This window comes from Scyliorhinus canicula, chromosome 25 (genome assembly GCF_902713615.1).
Source record: "Scyliorhinus canicula chromosome 25, sScyCan1.1, whole genome shotgun sequence".
NCBI classification, from domain to species: Eukaryota; Metazoa; Chordata; class Chondrichthyes; order Carcharhiniformes; family Scyliorhinidae; genus Scyliorhinus; species Scyliorhinus canicula.
The window spans coordinates 986,038-1,008,623 of NC_052170.1; the positions used below are offsets into that span (position 1 = coordinate 986,038).

Here is a 22,586-nt window from a genome sequence, read left to right on the forward strand (position 1 = left end):
TTGTGAGAGGCCCCAGCGAGTTACAGAGTTGGGTGTGACAAGGCCATTCGATCATGCTCAATCACCAGAGGGTGATACTCAAAAACATTCTGGGAGAAATCAGTGCAGTTACCACAACTTGGAAGGGGATTGAGGCGTAGTAAGACCATAAGACATAGGAGCAGAATTAGGCTACTCGGCCCATCGAGTATCCTCCGCCATTCAGTCATGGCTAATATTTTCACATCCCCATTCTCCTGCCTTCTCCCCATAACCCCTGATCCCCTTATGATCAAGAACCTATCTATCTCTGTCTTAAAGACACTCAGTGATTTGGCCTCCACAGCCTTCTGCGGCAGAGTTCCACAGATTCATTACCCTCTGACTGAAGAAATCCCTCCACATTTCTGTTTTAAACGATTGTCCCTTTAGTCTGAGATGGTGTCCTCTGGTTCTAGTTTTTACTTCAAGTGGAAACATCCTCTCCATGTCCACTCTATCCAGGCCTCGCAGTATCCTGTAAGTTTCAATAAGATCCCCCCTCATCCTTCTAAACTCCAACGTTACTGAGCCAGAGTCCTCAATCGTTCCTCATACGACAAGCTGTTCATTCCAGGGATCATTCTTGTGAATCTCCTCTAGATCCTTTCCAAGGCCAGCACATCCTTCCTTAGATATGGGGCCCAAAACTGCTCACAATACTCCAAATGGGGTCTGACCAGAGCCTTATACAGCCTCAGAAGTACATCCTTGGTCTTGTATCGTAACCCTCTTGACATGAATGCTAACATTGCATTTGCCTTCCTAACTGCCGACTGAACCTACACATTAACCTTAAGAGAATCATTAACAAGGACTCTCAAGTCCCTTTGTGCTTCTGTTTTCCTAAGCATTTCCCCATTTAGAAAATAGTCTATGCCTAAATTCCTCCTTCCGAAGTGCATAACCTCACACTTTTGCACATTGTATTCCATTTGCCACTTCGTTGCACACTCTCCGAGCTTGTCCAAGTCCTTCTGCAGCCCCCTTGCTTCCTCAATACTACCTGTCCCTCTACAGATCTTTGTATCATCTGCAAACTTAGCAACAGTGGCTTAAGTTCCTTCTTCCAGATCATTAATGTACATTGTGAAAGGTTGTGGTCCCAACACTGACCCCTGAGGCACACCACTAGTCACCGACTACCAACCTCCCTGCTCCTCAAACAAAAAACAGGAGAGAGTCGGTACTTTAGGAGAGCACCAGACCTGCGAGGGACACTCTTCTGAGTGTGGATTGAAGAAGGCAGCTGATTGGCGAGTACGTCCTCATGAGTGTTTTTATTTTATTAAAGTAATTTAATATTTAACAGAGGGTTAGTCAGGACAGTTGGTGGGGTTTGGTGTTCCGCCTGCGATATGTGGGCAATCATGATGCCAACAGCATCCCTGACAATTACATTTGCGGGAAGTGTATCCAGCTACACATGCTGACTGAATGAATGGAGGTTTGAGCAGCAGCTGGAGATACTAATGAGCAACCAAATGGCAGGAAGCATCATAGATAGAAGTTATAGAAATGTGGTCATGCCCAAGGTACAGGAAGATAGATGGAGATGAAGTCAGTGCAGGAGTCCCCTGTGGCTCTGCCCCTCTCTAACAAGTATGCCCTTTTGGATAATGATGAGGGGGGGGGGGGGGGGGGTGGCCCGTCAGGTGTTAGCAGCAGCAATAGCCAGAGCGGTGGCACATAGATGGCCCTGCTGTACAGAGGAGGGGGGAAAAGCATAATACAGCAATACTAATTGGGGATTCGATAATTAGGGCACAGATAGACGCTTCTGTGGTTGAGAAAGAGACTCCAGGATGGTGTGTTGCCTTCCTGGTGCCAGGGTCATGGATGTCTCTGAGTGGGTACAGCACATCCTGAAACGGGAGGGCAAACAGGCAGATGTCATTGTCCACATTGGTACAAATGACATTGGCAGGAAGAGCTGATCTCTGGGGGTCTGGAGTACGTTTGCTTCAACGCAAGAAATATAACAGGATGAACATAGAGCTTGAATTAATGTGGGGAATTATGATATTGTTGCTATTATGGAGACATGGTTAAAGCAGGGACAGGACTGGCAGCTTAACATTCTGGGATATCGATGTTTTTGACGAGACAGAGGGGATAGCAGAAAAGGGTGGGGGAGTAGCATTACTAGTTAGGAAACATATCACAGCTGTGATGAGGGAGGATATCTTGGAGGGAAGGGTAGAGCTCACAAATAGGAATTGCAGTCGCAATGTTGGAGCTGTACTACCGGCCTCCCAACAGCCAGCGGGATGCAGAGGAACAGATATGTAGTCAGGTTCTGGAAAGATGTGAAAATAGCAGGGTTGTTGTGGTTAGTAATTTTAATTTCTCCCATATTGCCTGGGTCTCCCTTAGTGCCAAAGGTTCAGATGGAGAGGGTTTTCTGAAACAGTATGTAACTAGTAGTGTTCCACAGGGATCAGTGCTGGGACCACTGTGGTTTGTAATATATTTAAATGATCTGGAGGAAAATGTAGATGGTCTGATTTTTCCAGATGACACCAAGATAGGTGGAGTTGCAGATCGTGAAGGGGACTGTCAGAGAATACGGAAGAATATAGATAGATTGGAGAGTTGGGTAGAGAAATGGTAGATGGAGTTCAATCCAGACAAATACGAGGTGATGCATTTTGGAAGATCCAATTCAGGTGTGAATTATACAGTAAATGGCAGAACCCTTAGGAGCTTTGGGATACAGAGGGATCTGGGCATTCAGACCCATAGCTCCATGAAAGTGGCAATGCAGGTGGATAAGATGGTCAAAAAGGCATATGGCATGCTTGCTTTCATCGGCCGGGATATTCAGTACAAGAGTTGGCAGGTCATGTTATAGTTGTATAAAACTTCAGTGAAGCCACATTTGGAATATTGAGTTCAGTCTGGTCGCCACACTACCAGAAGTATGTGGATGCTTTGGAGAGAGTGCAAAGAAGGTTTACCAGGATGTTGCCTGATCTGGAGGGTGTTATCTAGGAGGAGAGGTTGAATAAACTTGGATTATTTTCGGTGGAAAGACGGAGGCTGAAGGGAGACCTGATTGAGCTCTACAAAATTATGAGAGGTGCAGAAAGGGTGAATAGTCAGAAGCTTTTTCCCAGGGTGGAAGACTCAATTACAAGGGGCACAGATTCAAGATGAGAGGGGGAAAGTTTAGGGGAGATGTGCGGGGAAAGATTTTCACGCAGAGGATGGTGGGTGTCTGGAACGCAGTGTCAGTGGAGACGGTGGAAGTATTTACACAAGAAAAGTTTTTTCTGTTTCTGGCCTAACACAACTCTGATTTGAAGAAGCGTTTAACTGGAGAGAGAAACCTTTGGAGGAACGGAAGACCTTCTGACCTCAAACTAATGGAAAAATAAATAGCAAAATTAGATCAGAAATGAGTAAAAAAAACGAAAAGGATAAATTATTAAAGGATAAATCAAATCACTTGATGGCGTTTGAGTAAATAGACAGCATAATGGAACATTTTGACCAGGTGGAAGTGGGCATTACATTTATACTTAGTGATTTGGGTTAGAAAGTTCTGACTCCTGCATCTTATTTCCCCATTCCTGCTGGAGAGAGAGTGTGTGTGTGTGAGGGGAAGCAATGGAGTAGTGGTATTGTCACTGGAGTTGTAACAGAGACCCAGAGTAATGCTTTAGGGTCCTGGGTTCAACTCCCACCATAGCAGATGTTGAAATTTGAATTCAATAGAAAATATGGAGTTAAAAGTCTAATGGAGCTGAATGCTCTGTCGTACCTTTACAAAATAGGTTCAATTTTACAATTGAACTATAATTTTGTTACAGAAAGGTTAAATATGAAGCAATAACTAATTATTTCCAATTATTGTGGTTATAGCTTTGCATTTTGGACATTTGTGACAAGGAAAAGACATTAACTTTGTTAGAAGATTGCAGCTCACGTAAATTCAGATCTAGAACAAGAAAAAAACAGCAGCATAATCTTCATCCAAGTTAAATAAGTCAGAGTGATTCACCACCCCAGAGATTCGTCCCTCGCTTATGAATTAGTAGTTAAATATAATCATTCAGTGCAGTGAAGCGAACAAATTACATGACCTCCCTGTGTGTCTGTTAGTCGCTGTTCCTAGCGTCACAGAACTCAGCCCACAGTTATGGTCTGTATAGATGCAAAATGAAGGGTTCAAATCTCAGGAAAAAATAAAGGAGCCAGGAGGAAGAATCAGTGAAGCAGAACATTTTAACCCAAGAGTCATTCAATTATTGAATCATTTACTAGAAAGGACAATGATGTGGGGAGTTTAACTGCCTTCAAGGGCAACAAGATGCCTTTCAGTGTACACCGTGAAAAGGTGGGGTTAAGATTCACCGATAAGGATAGGTGATTGAGATTAAAAATGGCCATACCTTTCGCCTGTCTGGACATCTTATTGCTACCTAATTATCTCCCCTCCTTGACTGAAGATGCTGATTCTTGCTAGAGGAATTGTTCCACGGGTATGTACAGCCTTCTTCCAAGTGTGATTCTTCATGTGTAAGTGGACAGTGTCAGCAGGCCGCTCGTCAATGTCCATTCCCCAGCAGGGACACTGAACATTTATCAGTGTCAGAAGGCGGAACCCTATTTCGTGCCAAGGACCAACTAGCACATTCTGGATTTGTAAAGCCTTACAGAGGATATGGGGATTTATGTGTATAGATCTTTGAAGGTTACAGGACATAATGAGAACGCGGTTAGCAAAACATACGTGATCTTGGGCTTCATAAATAGAGTATAAATGCAGATGGTTGTACTGAACCTTCATTAAGCTGCAGTTAGACTACAACTGGAGAATTGCATCCCGTCCTGGTCACCACACTTTAGGAGGGATTTGAAGGCCCTTGAGGGGATGCAGAAGAGATTTACAAAAATGGTTCACGCGATGAAAATCTTAGCTACCAGGTTAGCTTGGAGACGCTGAGGTTATTCTTCTTGAAGCAAACGAGATTATGGGTAGGTTTGATAGAGGTGTGCAAGTTTATGATAGGTTTAGATAAGGGAAACAAAGAAAAGTTGTTCCCAATTGCTGATGATAGAAGGATGATGGAAGGTATTGGAAAAGAGGTGCAGTGGGATGTGAGGAAGAACCTGCCTCGGAGATTGGTGGAAACAGAGATGATTTCAAAAGGAGCAAAATAAACTTGTACGGTTATGGGGATCTAGCGAGAAAATGGAACTGACTGGATTGTTGTGTTGAGGACCAGCATGAACTCGACAAAATACCTCCCCCGTCTTTTTTATAATCTTTCTTGGTAAGTCAGTATTGCTGGCAAGGCTGGTGTTTGTTGCCCATCCCTAATTGTCCATCAGAAGATAGTGGTGAGCCAACTTCAACTTCTTCTCCAAACTAACCTTGTAGCTAAGGTCTTCATCCCACGAACCATTTTTGCAAATCTCCTCTGCATCCTCTTAAGGACATTCCTAGAGGGCGGTCCGCCCAAAGTGCCATTAGGAAGGGAGTTCTGGGCTTGTTGTCTCAGCAACAAGTGAAGGAATGGTGATATAATTCCAAGTCAGCAACGTATGTGGCTTGGAGGGGTACTTGCAGATGTTGTTCTTCCCAAATGTGTGCTACCCGTGTCCTCGCGGAAATAGAGCTCATGGGTTGGAGAAATGCAGTAGTCTTGGCGAGTTGCTGCAGGGCATCTGCATCAGTGGCGGAGGGAGTGAATGTTTAAGGTGGTGGATGGGATCCCAGTCAAGCAGGCTGCTTTGTTCGGGATAATGTTGAGCTTCTTCAGTGTTGTTAGAGCTGTACATGTCCAGGAAAGAGAAGATAATTCTATCACACTCCTGACTTCTGCCTTTGGGGATTCAGGAGGTGCATTACACGGCGCAAAATTCTGACCTGCTTTTCTAGCCACAGTATTTATATGGCTGTTCCAATTCCGGTTCTGGTCAATGGTAATCCTCAGGTTATTGATATGGGCATATAGTGATGGCAATGCTGTTGAAAATCAATGGGAGATAGATAGATTTCCTCTCTTTTTGGAGATTATCATTGCCTGGCACTTGTGTGGCGTGAATGTTACTTGCCACTTATTAGCCTAAGCCCAAATTTGCCTGGTATTGCTGCGTGAGGACATGAACTGCTTCGGTGTCCAAGGGTCCCAAATGGTACTGAACACTGCAATCATCAACAAACAGTCCCATTTCTGGTCTTGTGATGGAGGGAAGGTCAGTGATGAAGCATCTTAAGATGGTTGGACCTAGGACCCTGAGGAACTCGTTATGCGATGTTCTGGGGCTGAGATGGTTGACCTTTGATGACCACAATCATCTTTCTTTGTTTTTCCCCTTGATTATCATTGACTTCAACTTTGCTGGGACAGTTTGATGCCACCCTTGACATCTTTATGACTGAATGAGTTTATGCATCAAGCTACCAGCAAGGGGAAGAAATTGTGCCAGGGTTCTAAAAGACAAATAGCAATCAGGATTAATTCAGAAAATTATCAAAATTGTGCAAAATTGGATAGTTGACTGGCTTAGATAGACTAATGATCTGCTCCTGCTATAACTTCTCACAATCATATCATGATTTTCATTTTCCATCCAGGCTGATAAAACCCAGCAGTTTAGCTCTACACCTTGTGATATTAGCTAACTTAACACAGACTTACGGGGCCTCACGGTAGCATGGTGGTTAGCATCAATGCTTCACAGCTCCAGGGTCCCAGGTACGATTCCCGGCTGGGTCACTGTCTGTGTGGAGTCTGCACGTCCTCCCCGTGTGTGCGTGGGTTTCCTCCGGGTGCTCCGGTTTCCTCCCACAGTCCAAAGATGTGCGGGTTAGGTGGATTGGCCATGCTAAATTGCCCGTAGTGTAAGGTTAATGGGGGGATTGTTGGGTTATGGGTATACGGGTTACGTGGGTTTAAGTAGGGTGATCATTGTTCGGCACAACATCGAGGGCCGAAGGGCCTGTTCTGTGCTGTACTGTTCTATGTTCTATGTAGACTGGAAATCGAGCTTGGGGCCTGTTTCGTGCATGAGGCTCAGTAACATGGCACGAGGCATGTTTGCACATTGAGCCATTAAGGAGTCTTTGGATAAGTTTACTTCAGGGAAGAATCATTTGTTCCGCTAATGACAGAATTGTGCACTGGCCATGTTTATCCGTGGAAGAGATGAATGGTGAATACGTCACACATAGAGTACCAGAGATATAACATCATAAAATTGAAACACAAAATCACAATATTAAACATGCTTGTGCAACGCAGCATGAAATTAGAAAGTGGGATTCATAATGAAGAAGTTGTTCTTGTTCTGTACAATACTCCCACACACAGAAGGACGTTGGCTTCCCCATTATTTCATAATGCTCACTATGCAACATCCCTCAATACATTTTCGGATTGTTCATCTATTTTCCCAGTGATTCACTCTATTTATTTGGTGCTATACTGATGAAGTTTGCTGCATTGATCACCATTGAATTCACATGTCAATTTGCAAGCTGGAAATTGTCTTTTTGCACCCAGACACCTGGTACTAAAGTGACAATGTACCGAGACTCCTACAGCTCATTATCTGCCAAATCGCTCTTGTGAATAAACCAAAGCTGCTGGATTCCCTGTGAATGCACTTGTTCTTCCATCGTACCAAGTGAAAGTGGATGGTCTGATTTGTGTTGCCGGCGATGCTGGGGCACACTCAATGTAAGCTGGTCAAAGCAGCACGAAGCCCACCTGGCGTGTCCCTCGACCACAAGTTGGCTGTGCAGTGGATTGAATGCTGGTCCTTCACCTCTGGGACTTGCAAACAGATGGCAGTTCGAGCATGAGAACATCCTTTAAAACCATCTTAGAACTAAGAAACATACCCAAAGGGAGCTATTAAATGCCGCTGTCTGCAAAGTTGTTTACAACAATGACAAATGTTCAGTGTTCTTCCTTTAACGTTTGACTTTAAACCAGAACTCACTTATCAATATAATTTTGAGCTCATCACATTTCATTCATTTGTTTTGATGTGGTGTCTGACACATGGAAACTGTCCCCATGTATAAGTGTCTCTGAATCGATCTACTGAAAATTCCACATAGGTGGAATTTCTATGTGGTAGTTATGGAGCAAACACTCTTCCCATAAGTATTGAGCCTGCTTAACTTATCCCAGAGAGTTCAGCCCAATGTCAGGACCAAGGCCTCAGGACCCAAAGATGCTGCAACAGTTTAACTGGCTAGAATTCCATGGGTCACTACAGAGCACCTGTAAGCTTCCAACTGCTTGACCAGCCTTTCACAACCTTTCCTCGGGGTAAACAGGGCTTATCTGGCACTCGATGGAAAGAAACCTTTCTGCCCAAGACAGATTTTCCCTCCAGGCCTCATTAATGAACCAAGCAGCTGGTTAGTATCAACAGTGTCTTGTCATATTGTACATCTGCTTCACTCATTTATTGGATTATCAAATTAGTCACAGAGGATTGCTTGCTTCCAAACACCCCTTGACACTTGAGGCGCCTTGGAGCTAAAAAGAGCAACTCAATTTCTCCTACTTAAAAGCTAGTTGGTCATTAGAAAACTGCTGTACATGGGTTTGTGCCTCTTTCGCCTAGATTTGACAGGTACCAGAATCCTCACCAATAGCTCAATGAGCAGCACGATGCATCATAAAATATTTAAATATGTTGCAACGTACTCCGGATCACAGCACGGGCATACAATAGACGTGACTAGCACTGTGGCTTCACAGCACCAAGTTCCAGGTTCCATTCCCGGCTGGGTCACTGTCTGTGCGCAGTCTGCACATTCTCCCCATGTCTGCGTGGGTTTCCTCCGGGTGCTCCGGTTTCCTCCCATAGTTCAAAGATGTGCAGGTTAGGTGGATTGGCCATGATAAATTGCCCTTAGTGTCCAAAAAGGTTAGGAGAGGTTATTGGGTTATGGGGATAGGGTGGAGTGGGTCGGTGCAGACTCGATGGGCCGAATGGCCTCCTTCTGCACTGTATGTTCTATGTATGTCTCTGTACTGAACAGTGGATCCATCAGATAGAGTACTTAATGCGGCAGTTTAGAAGGGGTGAACCTGCCGCCCTAGCCTCCTCCAGTCATGGTGTCGCTCCTGCGCCTCCTGCTGCACCTCCACTTTCCCTCCGTGGTTCAGAAACGTGAGGCTCAACCAGGTTCTAAGCCTTCGTCCCATCAGCAGTTCTGCAGGGTTATCCCCGCAGTCATGTGTAGTATAGTGCGGTAGTTCGAAAGGAACAGTGCCGGTCGTGTGCCCATGGAGATTTTGTTAACCCTTTTGAAAGTCTGGACTGCTCTTTCTGCCAAGTCGTTAGATGAGGGAAAGTACGGGGCGGTTTGGATATGCCCGATGCCGTTGTGTTTTGCCAACGTGCCAAACTCCTCACTTGTGAAGGGCCTCCTGTTGTCCATCCCCAGAGCCTCTGGGATCCCATGGGCGCTGAAAGGAGTGCTGGAGCTTTTCCACAATGTCCCTGAACATCATCGAGGCCATCTTGTACACGTCAAGCTACTTCGAGTGGACGTCCATGGTGACAAGAAACATGAACCCCATGAAAGGCCCCGCAAAGTCCCAATGCAGTCATACCCATGGGCGCCCCGGCCATTCCCATGGATGAAGTGAGGCCGCTGCCGGGAGATACTGATGTTCTGGCACGGTGGGCAGCTGCGTATGACCCTCTCAATGTCGCCATCAGTGCCGGGCCACAAGACATAACCACAGGCCAACATCCTCATCTTCGAGACACCCAGGTACCAACTGTGCAGGTCCTTCAGCAGGTACTCCTGTCGCTGCTACGCGAGCTCCCCACAATATGACACCATCCTCCACAATCAGCTCTGCGAAGCTCTGGGCAAAAGGCTGTAGGGCTACAGGACGGGTCTCCTGCAATCTGCTGCTCAGAAGCATGGACGGAGTTTCGCCAGTCTCGGATCCCACTGCGTTCGTGCTCGCACCTGAGTGGCCGTCACTGACAAGGTATCCATAAAATTAAGAGTTGCAACCACTGCAATGGCCACTGGGGGGGATAGGGAACCCGTGGGCGATAGTAGACGACTGAGAGCATCGACCTGGACAATCTGCGTTCCCGCCCAGTGTTGAATTAAATATTCATACACAGCGAATAGAAGCGCCCGAATCTGAATTCTGGCAGATGCGATGGGTGGGATTCCCTTATCCTCCCTAAATAGGCCGCGCTGGGGCTTGTGCTCGATTACAAGAGAGAAGTGCCTCCCATAAATATATCGGTGGAATTTCCTGACTCCAAATATTACCGGCAAGCCCTCTTCCTCTATTTGAGCATATTGTCATTCAGTGTCCGCCAGGGATCTCGAGCCGGAAGTGATGGGGTGTTCCGTGTCGTCGGCCCATCTGTGGGCCAGCATCGCCCTAATGCCATGGGGAGGCATCGTATGGTAGAATTAGCAACCAAGCTGGGCCATAGTGAGTGAGGAGCTGTGTGGATGACAGATGCTCTTTTACCCTGACACCCCAGAGCCACGTCTGGTTCTTCTTCAACAGTATGTGGAGTGGAGCCAATAAGCTGGCCAGGTTGGCGATTAACTTTCCACAATAATTTACCAGGCCTAGGAATGACCGGAGTTCAGTGGTGTTCTCCAGGGTCGGGGCCTCTTTTATGGCCCGAACTTTGTCCTCCAATAGGTGTCGGCCATCCGTGTGAACCCTGTATCCTAACAAGTCTCGTGCATAACACACGTTTGCTTCTCTTTAGCCAGGTGTCCACTTGGGAAATCTACCCGAGCACTTCTCGCATGTTGTCCATCTGCTCCTTCTCCGTGGTACTCGTGATGATCATGTCACCTAGAATGACAGGCATCTTTGGGAGATCCTGCAGGATACTTTCCATCACTCGCTGGAAAATCGCCAGGGCTGATGAGACCCCAAACAGGATGCGGGTGTATTCAAATTACTCTCTGTGAGTGCTTATGGACGCAAATGTTCTGGACGCTGGATCTAGCTCGTAAATAGGCGTGGCTCATGTCAAGCTTTGTTAAAGAAAACCCTCCAGCTAATTTTCAGAGAATCATAGTGTTATAACCTGCCTGCTTACCACTAGCTGGGGACTAACGGCAATCCCACAATCCTTCGCAGAGAAGGTGCGCGCAATTCAACAGGCCCCCGCCCCGACTGACACTTTGCATCTTCTTTCTTTTCTCAGCCTCGTAAACTATTACGGGAAGTTCCTCCCCAATCTTGCAACTACGCTGGCCCCGTTGCATCTTCTGCTAAAGAAGAATCACATCTGGGTTTGGGGTCTGCCGCAAGAAACCGTTTTCCGGCGGGTAAAACAACAATTGTCGTCGTCTGGGTTACTAATCCACTATGATCCTGGCAAGCCTTTGCTCATCACATGTGATGCATCCCCGTATGGTATTGGGACCGTCCTGTCCCACAAGATGGAGAACGGGGCCAAGCAGCCGATAGCTTTCGCCTCCCGCACATTGACTGCAGCGGAAAAAAAGTACACGCAGATCGAGAAGGAGGACCTGGCAGTGGTCTTTGCGGTGAAAGTCTTCCACCAGTATGTGTATGGCCGCCACTTCACTATTGTGACTGATCATAAGCCTCTGCTGGGACTTTTCCGAGAGGATAACCCAATACTGCCCATTGCTTCCGCACGGATCCAGCGCTGGGCTTTGTTGCTCGCAGCCTACGAGTATTCTCTGAAGCACAAGCCAGGAACCCAGATAGCAAATGTCGACGCACTGAGCCAATTGCCTTTATCGACCGGACCCATGTCGACCCCACGACTGGTGAGGTGGTTGCAACCCTAAATTTTATGGACACCTTGCCTGTCACGGCATTACAGATCCGTGAGTGGACCCAGACGGAGCCAGTCCTGTCAAAGGTTCGGCACATAGTATGGTGGTATGTATGGTGGGCAGCATAGACAGCTCCCAGGTGAGTTGCAGGCATTTTCCTCCAAGCTGTCAGAATTCAGCGTGGAAGACGGCATCCCTTTGTGGGGGACGCGTGTGATTGTCCCGGAAAAGGGACAGGAGCTAATACTAAGAGACTTGCACAATGGGCATCCAGGTGTGACCAACATGAAAATGTTGGCCCGGAGTTATGTTTGGTGTCCAGGCCTCGACACCGACATTGAGAAGGTGGCCCAAAACTGCTCCATTTGCCAGGAGCGTCAGAAGCTTCCGCCGGCCACGCCCCTACATCACTGGGAATGGCCAGGGCGGCCTTGGGCTCGCTTGCATGCGGATTTCGCCGCCCCTTTTCAAGGATCCATGTTCCCCCTATTAATCGATGCCCAGTCTAAATCGCTAGAGGTGCCTAAGATGGTAGGCACACCATCCTGCGCAACAATCGAGAAGATGCGTTTGTCTTTCAGTACCCATGGCCTCCCCGAGGTGCTGGTCACGGACAGTGACACTCCGTTCACAAGTAAGGAGTTTGCAAGGTTCATGAAGGTGAACGGCATACGTGTTGGCTATATTGCTATTTGACTAACAGTCCATCACCGATACCAGGCAAACCGCGTGAACAGTAATGTTCCTGCTGTATGAAATGGGATGGAATCTATTAGTGTGGTAATGATGCCATCCTTGCTGGAACGTGAAGGATAAAAAAAATTGCAAGATTGCTGAAGCATAGATGGTAGTTTGAGTGAAGTTCTGACTTCTTCTCAAACCCATTACCCAACACTAGACACACGCAGAGGAGAGTGAAATAAACAAACTGTCAATATTTATAGTGACAGTGAAAATTGTATGGTGCGTATTGGGGTCAATGTGGCAGGCAGATCATCATTAACTGTGGGAAGCTAAGACTGGTAAAGAACAAAACTGTCAGTCCTCCTGGTTGTTCAAAGTTTGATTTATTCTGTTCTTTTTTTTCCTCCAGAAAAACAAGGAGACTTTGGACGTGGCTCGATGCAGTCGATCGTACACCTCCAGCAGTATGCTGGGTATGGATCCACGCCGAGGTCGCCGCACCTTCTCCGGCACTCTACAAGTACCACAATGGAGGACAAGGTCCAGATCACCAGAGGTAGACAGATTCCAGAGGCCGACTACTCTGCCCTTGCTCATCCCGCCCCGTATCGCTATCACACATGCAGACCAAGAGGAGGCAAGGTAAGAGAAGGATGGTTACAGCTTGGAATTAGTGTATGACATCAGGTGGTGCAAATTATATGATGAGGAGGGCAATTGTCTATTTTCTGACACAGACCTTGCTTACCTTAAAGTGCCAAAATAGCAGAAATAAGAAGCATCATGTGGTGATCAAGGGAACGCTTTGAGTGGAATGCAATCCTTGAGGCTAAAGTACAACTTTGACAAATTAGAGACAGGATGAGGAGGACCCTTCGAACACATGGCTGACATACAAAGATGCTACTCTGGAGGTAGAAGGCCCCCTTGACTATTCTGTATTACACTTGAGAATGTATGAGATCAGACCCAACTCCCTCCATATGTCAGCATTCAAAGTGAGCAAGGTTGTGGATACTGGCCAAACAAGGAAGGAACTGAACTCCATTATTCATGTTGAGCTGGATACTGGTTTGTGCCTGTTGAATGCTTCTTGCAATTTGTCGAACCTGAAATTAATGATGTCTGGCTCAGGAAAAGAATCCAGTTTCTGTGAGGCTTAGAGAAAATGCCACTTTTTCAGAACAAGATGAAATGGGAGTGTTTTTGAACGGATTCAAAAGTGGTAATGAATTGTTACGATCCTGGTTGGTGTTATAACTGGACGGAAGCTCCCAGAATGGAACCTTGACTCAAAAGACTATAGCTTTTACAGTTTTTTAATAAAACATTGAGGAACAGAGTCATAGGACCTCTGATTAGTTTTAACAATAAGAAAAAAAATTAAACATGGAAAAACTGGATTATTATACAATCCTTTACTCCCCCTTTAGCTGAACAAATACACAGATTTAAAGATTAACATGGGTTACAAAGTAAATCACAAGTTACAATGGTCTCATTGACACAAAAAGTCCCTTTTAAGCAGACAAGGTGACTGTGGTCAAACACACACTCGCTCTGAACCCATGTTAGTGTCTGTGGTTTTCTCCTCAGAAACCCCTTAGATGATTTTCACATGAGAGTTTCTAAACTCTACTCCCAAAAACACGATTTGAAATCTTCTCTCATAATAATATTTTCCCGTGGCAATTTGCATTCTGTAATCCAGTCCAGGTTTTACAAATGGCACTTTCAACCAAATCTTCCACTCCACTTTTAACAGTGAATCCAGTCCAGGATTTCACATTAGCCCCTTTAGGATTTCAGGACTGCTGTGCAAACTGCTCACAAATGCTTTAACTTTCGATTCCCAGACCGTTATAAAATGACATCAAACATTTCATCTAATTCTGAAGTCTGCTGTCTCACTTTAAATCTAGTGACTGTAATTGTCTCTTTAACTCAGAACACTTTGTTTACTGTTCCTTGAATTCTGCTGAACAATACCTTGATTTCTATTCTCTTAATTCTAGTCTAAAACACTCTTTCTGTCCCAATTCCCTGCTTATCTGGACTGTAACTTGCACTTTAGGAAGCCTGTCTCTTTGCAGCTCCTATCCTGTCCAGTCTTTCTACTGGCACATTGAGAGATGCTTGCTCACCGACATCCTGTCTCCAACCCCCCCCAAATTTAGCTGAAACAAACACTTAAAACCTTTAATCATCCTCACAATGGCCTCAGGTTGTTAAGCAACCCCCACATGCTTATGTCTTTTATTTGTTCTTTACACCATAGCCTTCTCTTAGGACAATAGAAAAACAGTTGGAATTTGGCAAATCCCCACACATACAGACACCTTGGTCCAGCATGAATCAAATTATACGTTTTATCCTTCCAGGCCCAGAAGTGTTAAATTAAACCCACTTAAAACTATACCTCATTTCTGATGTTAAATCATAGAATTTACAGTGCAAAAGGAGGCCATTCAGCCCATCGAGTCTGCACCAGCTCCTGGAAAGAGCACCCTACCCAAGGTCAACACCTCCATCCTCCACCCTATACCCCTAACCCAGTAACCCCACCCAACACTAAGGTCAATTTTGGACACTAAGGGCAATTTGTCATGGCCAATCCACCTAACCTGCACATCTTTGGACTGTGAGAGGAAGTGGGGGGGGTTGTTGGGTTACGGGTATAGGGTGGATACGTGGGTTTGAGTAGGGTGATCATTGCTCGGCACAACATCGAGGGCCGAAGGGCCTATTCTGTGCTGTACTGTTCTATGTTCTATGTTCTAAACTGGAGTACCCGGAGGAAACCCACGCAGACACGGGGAGGATGTGCAGACTCCGCACAGACAGCGACCCAAGCCGGAATTGAACCTGGGACCCTGGAGCTGTGAAGCAATTGTGCTATCCACAATGCTACCGTGCTGCCCAAATAGTGACTGAGACCAGGATGGAGGGAGAACCCTGTTGTCGGTGAACTAGCAAACATTAAATTTGACCCAAAACCTCAGTGTTTTAAATATTGCATTCTAGGGCTTTTAAACAACTGTTATTAATTATTTTTCATTTATAATGTTCAAACTGAAATGAAATGAAATGAAAATCGCTTAGTATCACAAGTAGGCTTCAAATGAAGTTACTGTGAAAAGCCCCTAGTCACCACATTCCGGTGCCTGTTCGGGGAGGCTGGTATGGGAATTGAACCCGCGCTGCTGGCCTTGGTCTGCTTTACAAGCCAGCTATTTAGCCCACTGTGCTAAACCAACCCCTTACTCAAGTTAAGTCCACAGTATGAGAGATGTGGGAGAGATCTTCAATGGAAATTGGATGATTTTTGTAATGAGCGTTTGCACTCTGGTATCGAATTGGAAATTTTGAGCTGAAGTAGCAGGTTGTGGGGATACAAAGGGGAGCAGGAAAATGTGGTCATCCCGGTTGTTCCTGATCATCATCCAGTAATTTCTGCTGGAAGGTCACAGAGTCATAGAATTTATAGTGCAGAAGGAGGCCATTTGGCCCATCGGATGCAGCGGCCCTTAGAAAGAACACTCTACCCAAGCCTACACTCCACCCTATCCCCGTAACCCAATAACCCCTCCTAACCTTTTTGGACACTAAGGGCAATTTATCATGGCCTATCCACCTAACCTGCACATCTTTGGACTGTGGGAGGAAACCGGAGCACCCGGAAGAAACCCGCGCGCACACGGGAGAACATGCAGACTCTACACAGACAGTCACCCAGCCGGGAATCGAAACTGGGACCCTGGAGCTGTGAAGAAACTGTGCTAATCACTATGCTACCATGTCCTTTGGTACTTCTCTCCTCCCAGTGTTTGTGCCAGTGGTTGGGATGGCAATGGATGGGTGAGGGATAGTGTTCCAAATGGAATTAATACATTTTATGCTATTAATGAATCAATGATTAATGAATCAAATTTAGGGCAGCACGGTAGCATTGTGGATAGCGCAATCGCTTCACAGCTCCAGGGTCCCAGGTTCGATTCCGTCTTGGGTCACTGTCTGTGCGGAGTCTGCACATCCTCCCCGTGTGTGCGTGGGTTTCCTCCGGGTGCTCCGGTTTCCTCCCACAGTCCAAAGATGTGCAGGTTAGGTGGATTGGCCATGATAAATTGTCCTTAGTGTCCAAAATTGCCCTTAGTGTTGGGTGGGGTTACTGAGTTATGGGGATAGGGTGGAGGTGTTGACCTTGGGTAGGGGGTAGGGTGCTCTTTCCAGGAGCCGGTGCAGACTCGATGGGCGGAATGGCCTCCTTCTACACTGTAAATTCTATGTTCTAATAGTCTGAAATGTCTTCATGCTTTCTAATAATCTGAATGATTCACCCAGTGATTCAGACCTTTCATAAATCCTCACTAATGCCACCATGTGGTGCTGATGTGCCTCCACGTCACTCTTTTTCATCTCAGCTTTTCTTGTCACTCTCTATCAATAGAAGGATGATCATTGCATTTCTAAATTTGTCGCCCACTGCAAATTCTCTATCCTACATGCTGTACCTCTTCCCTCCCAATGCCACTGGTTGAAGATAAGACTTTATTACCTTGAATCTTATTCAAATTCACTGTTCTTAGGCTGTCAAAACAAGTCAGACCGCTCAAGTGCAACGCGACCACTGAATCGCATCCATAATCAACCTTTAAAATTCAAGCTAAACACTCCCAGTCCATTGGCCATGCTGCACTGCGCCAAGCTGCCTATCGGATGCAGTGTGGCCATTGGACCGCCCCTTTAGAATTTTCTCTGCACACAGTATCCCAGGTGTGGTCTCACCAAGGCCCTGTCTAATTGCAGCAATGATGTGGAGATGCCGGCGTTGGACTGGGGTGAGCACAGTAAGAAGTCTTACAACACCAGGTTAAAGTCCAACAGGTTTGTTTCAAACACGAGCTTTCCGCACGAGCACGAGCTAAGTTCCGCACGCATGAATGCGGACTCAACCGGGATCTGGGATTCATGTCGCATTACATTCGGCCCCCACCAACAAGCCTGGACTTGCAGAGGCCTACCGACTGAACTGGCTTGGGACAATTCACACCTCTTTAACCTGGAGTTACCTCTCTCTCTGCATCTTTGATGATTTGATTGCCTGCAGGTGCTCGCATTCCGGGGCATCTCTGACTGTGTCTATATAAACATTTCTGGAACAAGCCTTTCCATTCACCTGAAGAAGGAGCCGTGCTCCGAAAGCTCGTGTTTGAAACAAACCTGTTGGACTTTAACCTGGTGTTGTAAGACTTCTTACTAATTGCAGCAAGACATCATTGCTCCTCTACCTTTCTGTGGAGCTCTTTGCCGCAGAAGGCTGTGGAGGCCAAATCACTGAGTGTCTTTAAGACAGAGATATATAGGTTCTTGATTAATAAGGGGATCAGGGGCTGTGGAGAGAAGGCAGGAGAATGGGGATGTGAAACATATCAGCCGTGATTGAACAGCGGAGCAGACTCGATGGGCTGAGTGGCCTAATTCTGCTCCTATGTCTTATGAGAGGTTACAAATGGGTCTTAATGCCCATTCGCAGCCACTTATCGGGCCAGGCACCGGCCCCAGGCCTCTGGGCCGGGAATCACGTGGGTGAGAATTACTCCAGGTATGGACAAGCGTGGCCCTGACGTGAGGCAAGGGGTTAACTCCTTAAGGGAGCTGAGCACTTCAAAATTACTCAAGCCTGAAAGGGGGTGATTGGAAAGCACTTTTTTCTATTTGAGGTGGACCAGGATCAAACAATCAAAGATAATGTTTATAAACATTGCGGTTAGAGCACTTCAGAATTAGTGAACCGTGAAGGAAGATGAATGGAGCTAAGATAAACCCTGTGTGTGTGTGGAAGGGAAGCTGTCAATCACATCCTATTAAGAGAAATTAATGAATAGCTTGAATCCAGACATAGTCTCTGAAACTTTGTCTTAAAGGAATGGACAGGGTAGATGTGGGTAAGATGTTTCCCTTGGTTTGGGGAGTCTCGAACGAGGGTGCACAATTTCAAAATAAGGGGGAAGCCACTTAGGACTGAGATGAGGAGAAATTCCTTTACTCAGCGGGTTGTGAACCTTTGGGATTCTCTACCCCAGAGGTATGTGGAAGCTCAGTCATCGAGTCTGTTTCAAGCAGAAATTGATAGATTCCTAATTCACAATACGCAAAGGGTTATGGGCATAGTGAGTGTAAAAGGTATTGAAGAGTCCAATCGCTATGATCATATTGAGTGGCGAGGAGGCTTGATGGGCTGAATGGCCTACTCCTGTTCTTAAGTTCATCAAAAAATGCCAGCAAGTTAACTAAACACGAATTTCATTAAAAAATCTGTGCCATGATGAGATGATTTTATAGCAGTACACTTAGAAAACAGTAGCAGGATAGGACAGAGTCAATATGGATTTATGAAGGGGAAATCATGCTTGACAAATCTACTGGAACTCTTTGAGGATGTAACCAGTAGAATTGATGAAGGGGAGCCAGTTATTTGGTTTATTTGGACTTTCAGAAGGTTTCGACAGAGTCCCACATAAAATATTAGCATGTAAAATTAGAATGCATGGGATTAGGGGCAGTGTATTGAGATGGATAGAAAACTGGTTGGTAGACAGGAAACAAGGATCGTCCCTTTAGTCTGAGATTATGTCCTCTGCTTCTAGTTTTTCCTACAAGTGGAAACATCCTCTCCATGTCCACTATATCCAGGCCTCCCAGAATCCTGTAAGTTTCAATAAGATCCCCCCCCCATCATCTTTCTAAACTCCAACAAGTACAGACCCAGAGTCCTCAACCTTTCCTCATACGACAAGCTCTTCATTCCAGGGATCATTCTTGTGAACCTCCTCTGGACCCTTTCCAAGGCTAGATATGGAGCCCAAAACTGCTCCCAATACTCCAAATGGCATCTGACCAGAGCCTTATACAGCCTCAAAACTACATCCCTGGTCTTGTATTCCAGCCCTCTTTACATGAATGCTACCTCCCGCTGACACGGGGGCCAGAACATCGGAAGCTGTTGATGCCTGGCAACAATCCCCCGCTTTCTCCCCGACACTGGATTCACTGCCTCACCAGGAACTCTGCTTCTGACAGCGTGAGGTGAAGAATTTTGCCCCTTATTCTTTGAAACTCGAGAGAATACAGGCCCAGTTTGCCCAATCTCGTTTCACAAGACAGTCCTGCCATCACCTGGAACCAGCTTGGTGAACGTTTGTTACATTCGATCTGTGGCAATAACATCCTTTCTGAAGTAAGCTCACACTGCTCCAGGTATGGTCTAACCAAGCTCCATACAATTGATGCAAGACCTCACTACTCCTGCACTAAAACCCTCTTGTGAGAAAGGCTAACATTCCATTAGCCTTCCCAATAGCCCACTGCACCTGCCTTCAGTGAATTATGGACATGGACACCCAGGTCCCCTTGTACATCTACTCTTTTGAATTTCTTACCATTTTGGAAATACTCTGTACATCTGTTCCTTCTGCCACAGAACAATAAAACCCCTACAGTGCAGAAGGAGGCCATTCGGCCATCGAGTCTGTGTTGATCCTCTGAAAGAGCACCCTATACAGGCCACTCCCACACCTAATCTACATACCCCTAGACACAAAGGGGCAATTTATCATGGACAATCCACCTAATCTGCGGATCTTTGGACTGTGGGAGGAATCCGCAGCACTCGGAGGAAACCCACGCAGACACGGGGAGAAAGTGCAGACTCCACACAGGCAGTGACCCAAGCCAGGAATTGAACCCAGGACCCTGGTGCTGTGCTAAACACTGTGCCACCATGCTGCCCAAAACAAATTAACTTACATTATCCACATTATATTCCAGCTGCCATGTTCATGCCCACACATGAAGTCTGCCCAAATCCTCCTGTAGCTGCTTTACATTTTCCACACAACACACATTCCTGTCTAGCATTGTATCATCTGAAAACGTGGAACATAAAGCCCATGAAGGTAATACAGTTGATGAACATGGACTTCCGGTCGGCATTTGATACAGTTCCGCACGATACACTCGCAAGCAAAATTATAGCTCATGGAATAAAAGGGACAATAGCAACATGGATACAAAATTGGTTAAGTGGCAGGAAGCAGAGTTGTAGTTGACGGGTGTCTTTAGGACTGGAGGAAGTATTTTAGTGGAGCTTCCTTAATATCCTTATATATATTAATGGCCTAGACCTTGGTGTACAGGGCACAATTAAAAAAATTGTGGTTGATACAAACTTGAAATCATTGTAAAGTGTAAGGAAGATAATGTCGAACTGCAAAAGGGCAGAGACAGATTGGAAGAGTGGGCGGACCAGCGGCAGATGATATTTAATGCAGAGAAGTGTGAAGTGATTCATTTTGGTAGGAAGAACGCAGAGACAAAATAAAGGGTAAAATTCTGCAGGGAGTGCCGGAAAAAGGGGACCTGTGTGTATATGTGCAATTAATAAAGCATACAGTGGGCTTTATTGTTAGGAACATAGAGTATAAAAGTAAGGAAGTTATATTAAACTTGTATGGAACACTAGTTTGGCCTCAACTGGGGTATCGCGACTAGTTCTGGGCACCAGGTTTCCGGAAAGATGTGAAGGCATTAGAGAGAGTGTAAAAACGATTCATGAGAATGGTTCCAGGGATGAGAGCTTCAGTTCGATGGATAGAATGGAGAGGTTGAAACTGTTCTCCTTGCTGGGAGAAGATTTGATCGAAGTATTTAACAGCATGAGCGACCTGGACAGAGTAGATGGGGAAACACTGTCCAGTGGTGAACGGATCAAGAAAGCGAGGGCGACTTGACTTCCGGGCGGCGAGCGAGGAGGTCGCAGGGAGAGGGGCTCCCGCAAGCGGTGGACAGCAGGAGGAACAGCCCCCCCCCCCCCCCCCCCCCCCCCCCCCCCCCCCCCCCCCCCCCCCCCCCGACAGGCCGGACGGCGGAGGAGGAGCGCCGGCGGAGGAGCCGGAGCGGGAGCCGAGGAGCCGGAGCCGAGGAGCCGGAGCGGAGGAGCCGAGGAGCCGGAGCGGAGGAGCCGAGGAGCCGGGGCGGAGGAGCCGAGGAGCCGGAGCGGAGGAGCCGAGGAGCCGGAGCGGAGGAGCCGAGGAGCCGGAGCCGAGGAGCCGGAGCGGAGGAGCCGAGGAGCCGGAGCGGGAGCGGAGGAGCCGGAGCGGAGGAGCCGGAGCGGCAACAGGGGGGCCCAACAGCAGCAGGTCCATCCCCTCTCCCTCCCCCCCACCCACGCGGGCCAGGAGCGGTGCGGCGGCGGCGGCGGCCCCTCTTCTCTCCCCCCCCCCACGCGACCCAGGAGCGGTGCGGCGGCGGCGGCGGCGGCCCCTCTTCTCTCCCCCCCCCCCCCCCCCCCCCCACGCGGGCCAGGAGCGGTGCGGCGGCTGGACGAACTGACAGAGAAATTTCAGCTAGCTGGGGGGAACGAGCTACGGTACCTGCAGCTCAAAAACTTCCTACGAAAGGAGACAAGGACGTACCCACAACCGCCACGACAGACACTACTGGAAGACCTACTGGACGCAAGTATCCTAGAGAAAGGGAACTGTAGTGACATGTATGACCGACTGGTAGATAGGGACGACACCGTACTGGACGCAACAAGGAGGAAATGGGAGGACGACCTGGGGATGGAGATCGGGTGGGGACTCTGGAGCGAAGCACTGCATAGGGTCAACTCCACCTCCACGTGCGCAAGGCTCAGCCTGACGCAACTAAAAGTGGTACATAGAGCCCACTTAACAAGAACCCGTATGAGTAGGTTCTTCCCGGAGGTGGAAGACAGATGTGAACGGTGCCAAAGAGGCCCGGCCAACCACGCCCACATGTTCTGGTCCTGCCCCAGACTCGTGGAGTACTGGACAGCCTTCTTCGAGGTAATGTCCAAAGTGGTGGGAGTGAGGGTGGAGCCATGCCCGATAGTGGCGGTCTTCGGGGTTTCAGAACAGCCAGATCTATTCCTGGGGAGGAGGGCGGATGCCCTTGCCTTTGCCTCCCTGATCGCCCGCCGTAGAATCCTGTTTGGCTGGCGGTCAGCAGCACCGCCCAGAGCTGCGGACTGGCTGTCCGACCTCTCGGAATCTCTCCAAATGGAGAAAATCAA

General features: G+C 47.2%; 1 protein-coding gene and 1 long non-coding RNA gene across 2 annotated transcripts in view; one reads left to right on the forward strand and one right to left on the reverse strand.

Moving 5' to 3' along the window:
• Positions 1-14,646, reverse strand: part of LOC119957197 — a 33,632-nt gene extending 18,986 nt beyond the window's left edge. Inside the window, exon 1 of the long non-coding RNA XR_005458763.1 lies at positions 14,480-14,646. This is a non-coding gene — a long non-coding RNA (uncharacterized LOC119957197). The remainder of the gene's footprint in view (positions 1-14,479) is intronic.
• LOC119957195 (cAMP-specific 3',5'-cyclic phosphodiesterase 4B-like) overlaps positions 1-22,586 on the forward strand; it is a 597,446-nt gene that overhangs the window by 149,403 nt on the left and 425,457 nt on the right. The window contains exon 4 of the mRNA XM_038785008.1: positions 12,900-13,132. Within this exon, the coding sequence (XP_038640936.1) occupies positions 12,900-13,132 (233 nt within the window). The remainder of the gene's footprint in view (positions 1-12,899; positions 13,133-22,586) is intronic.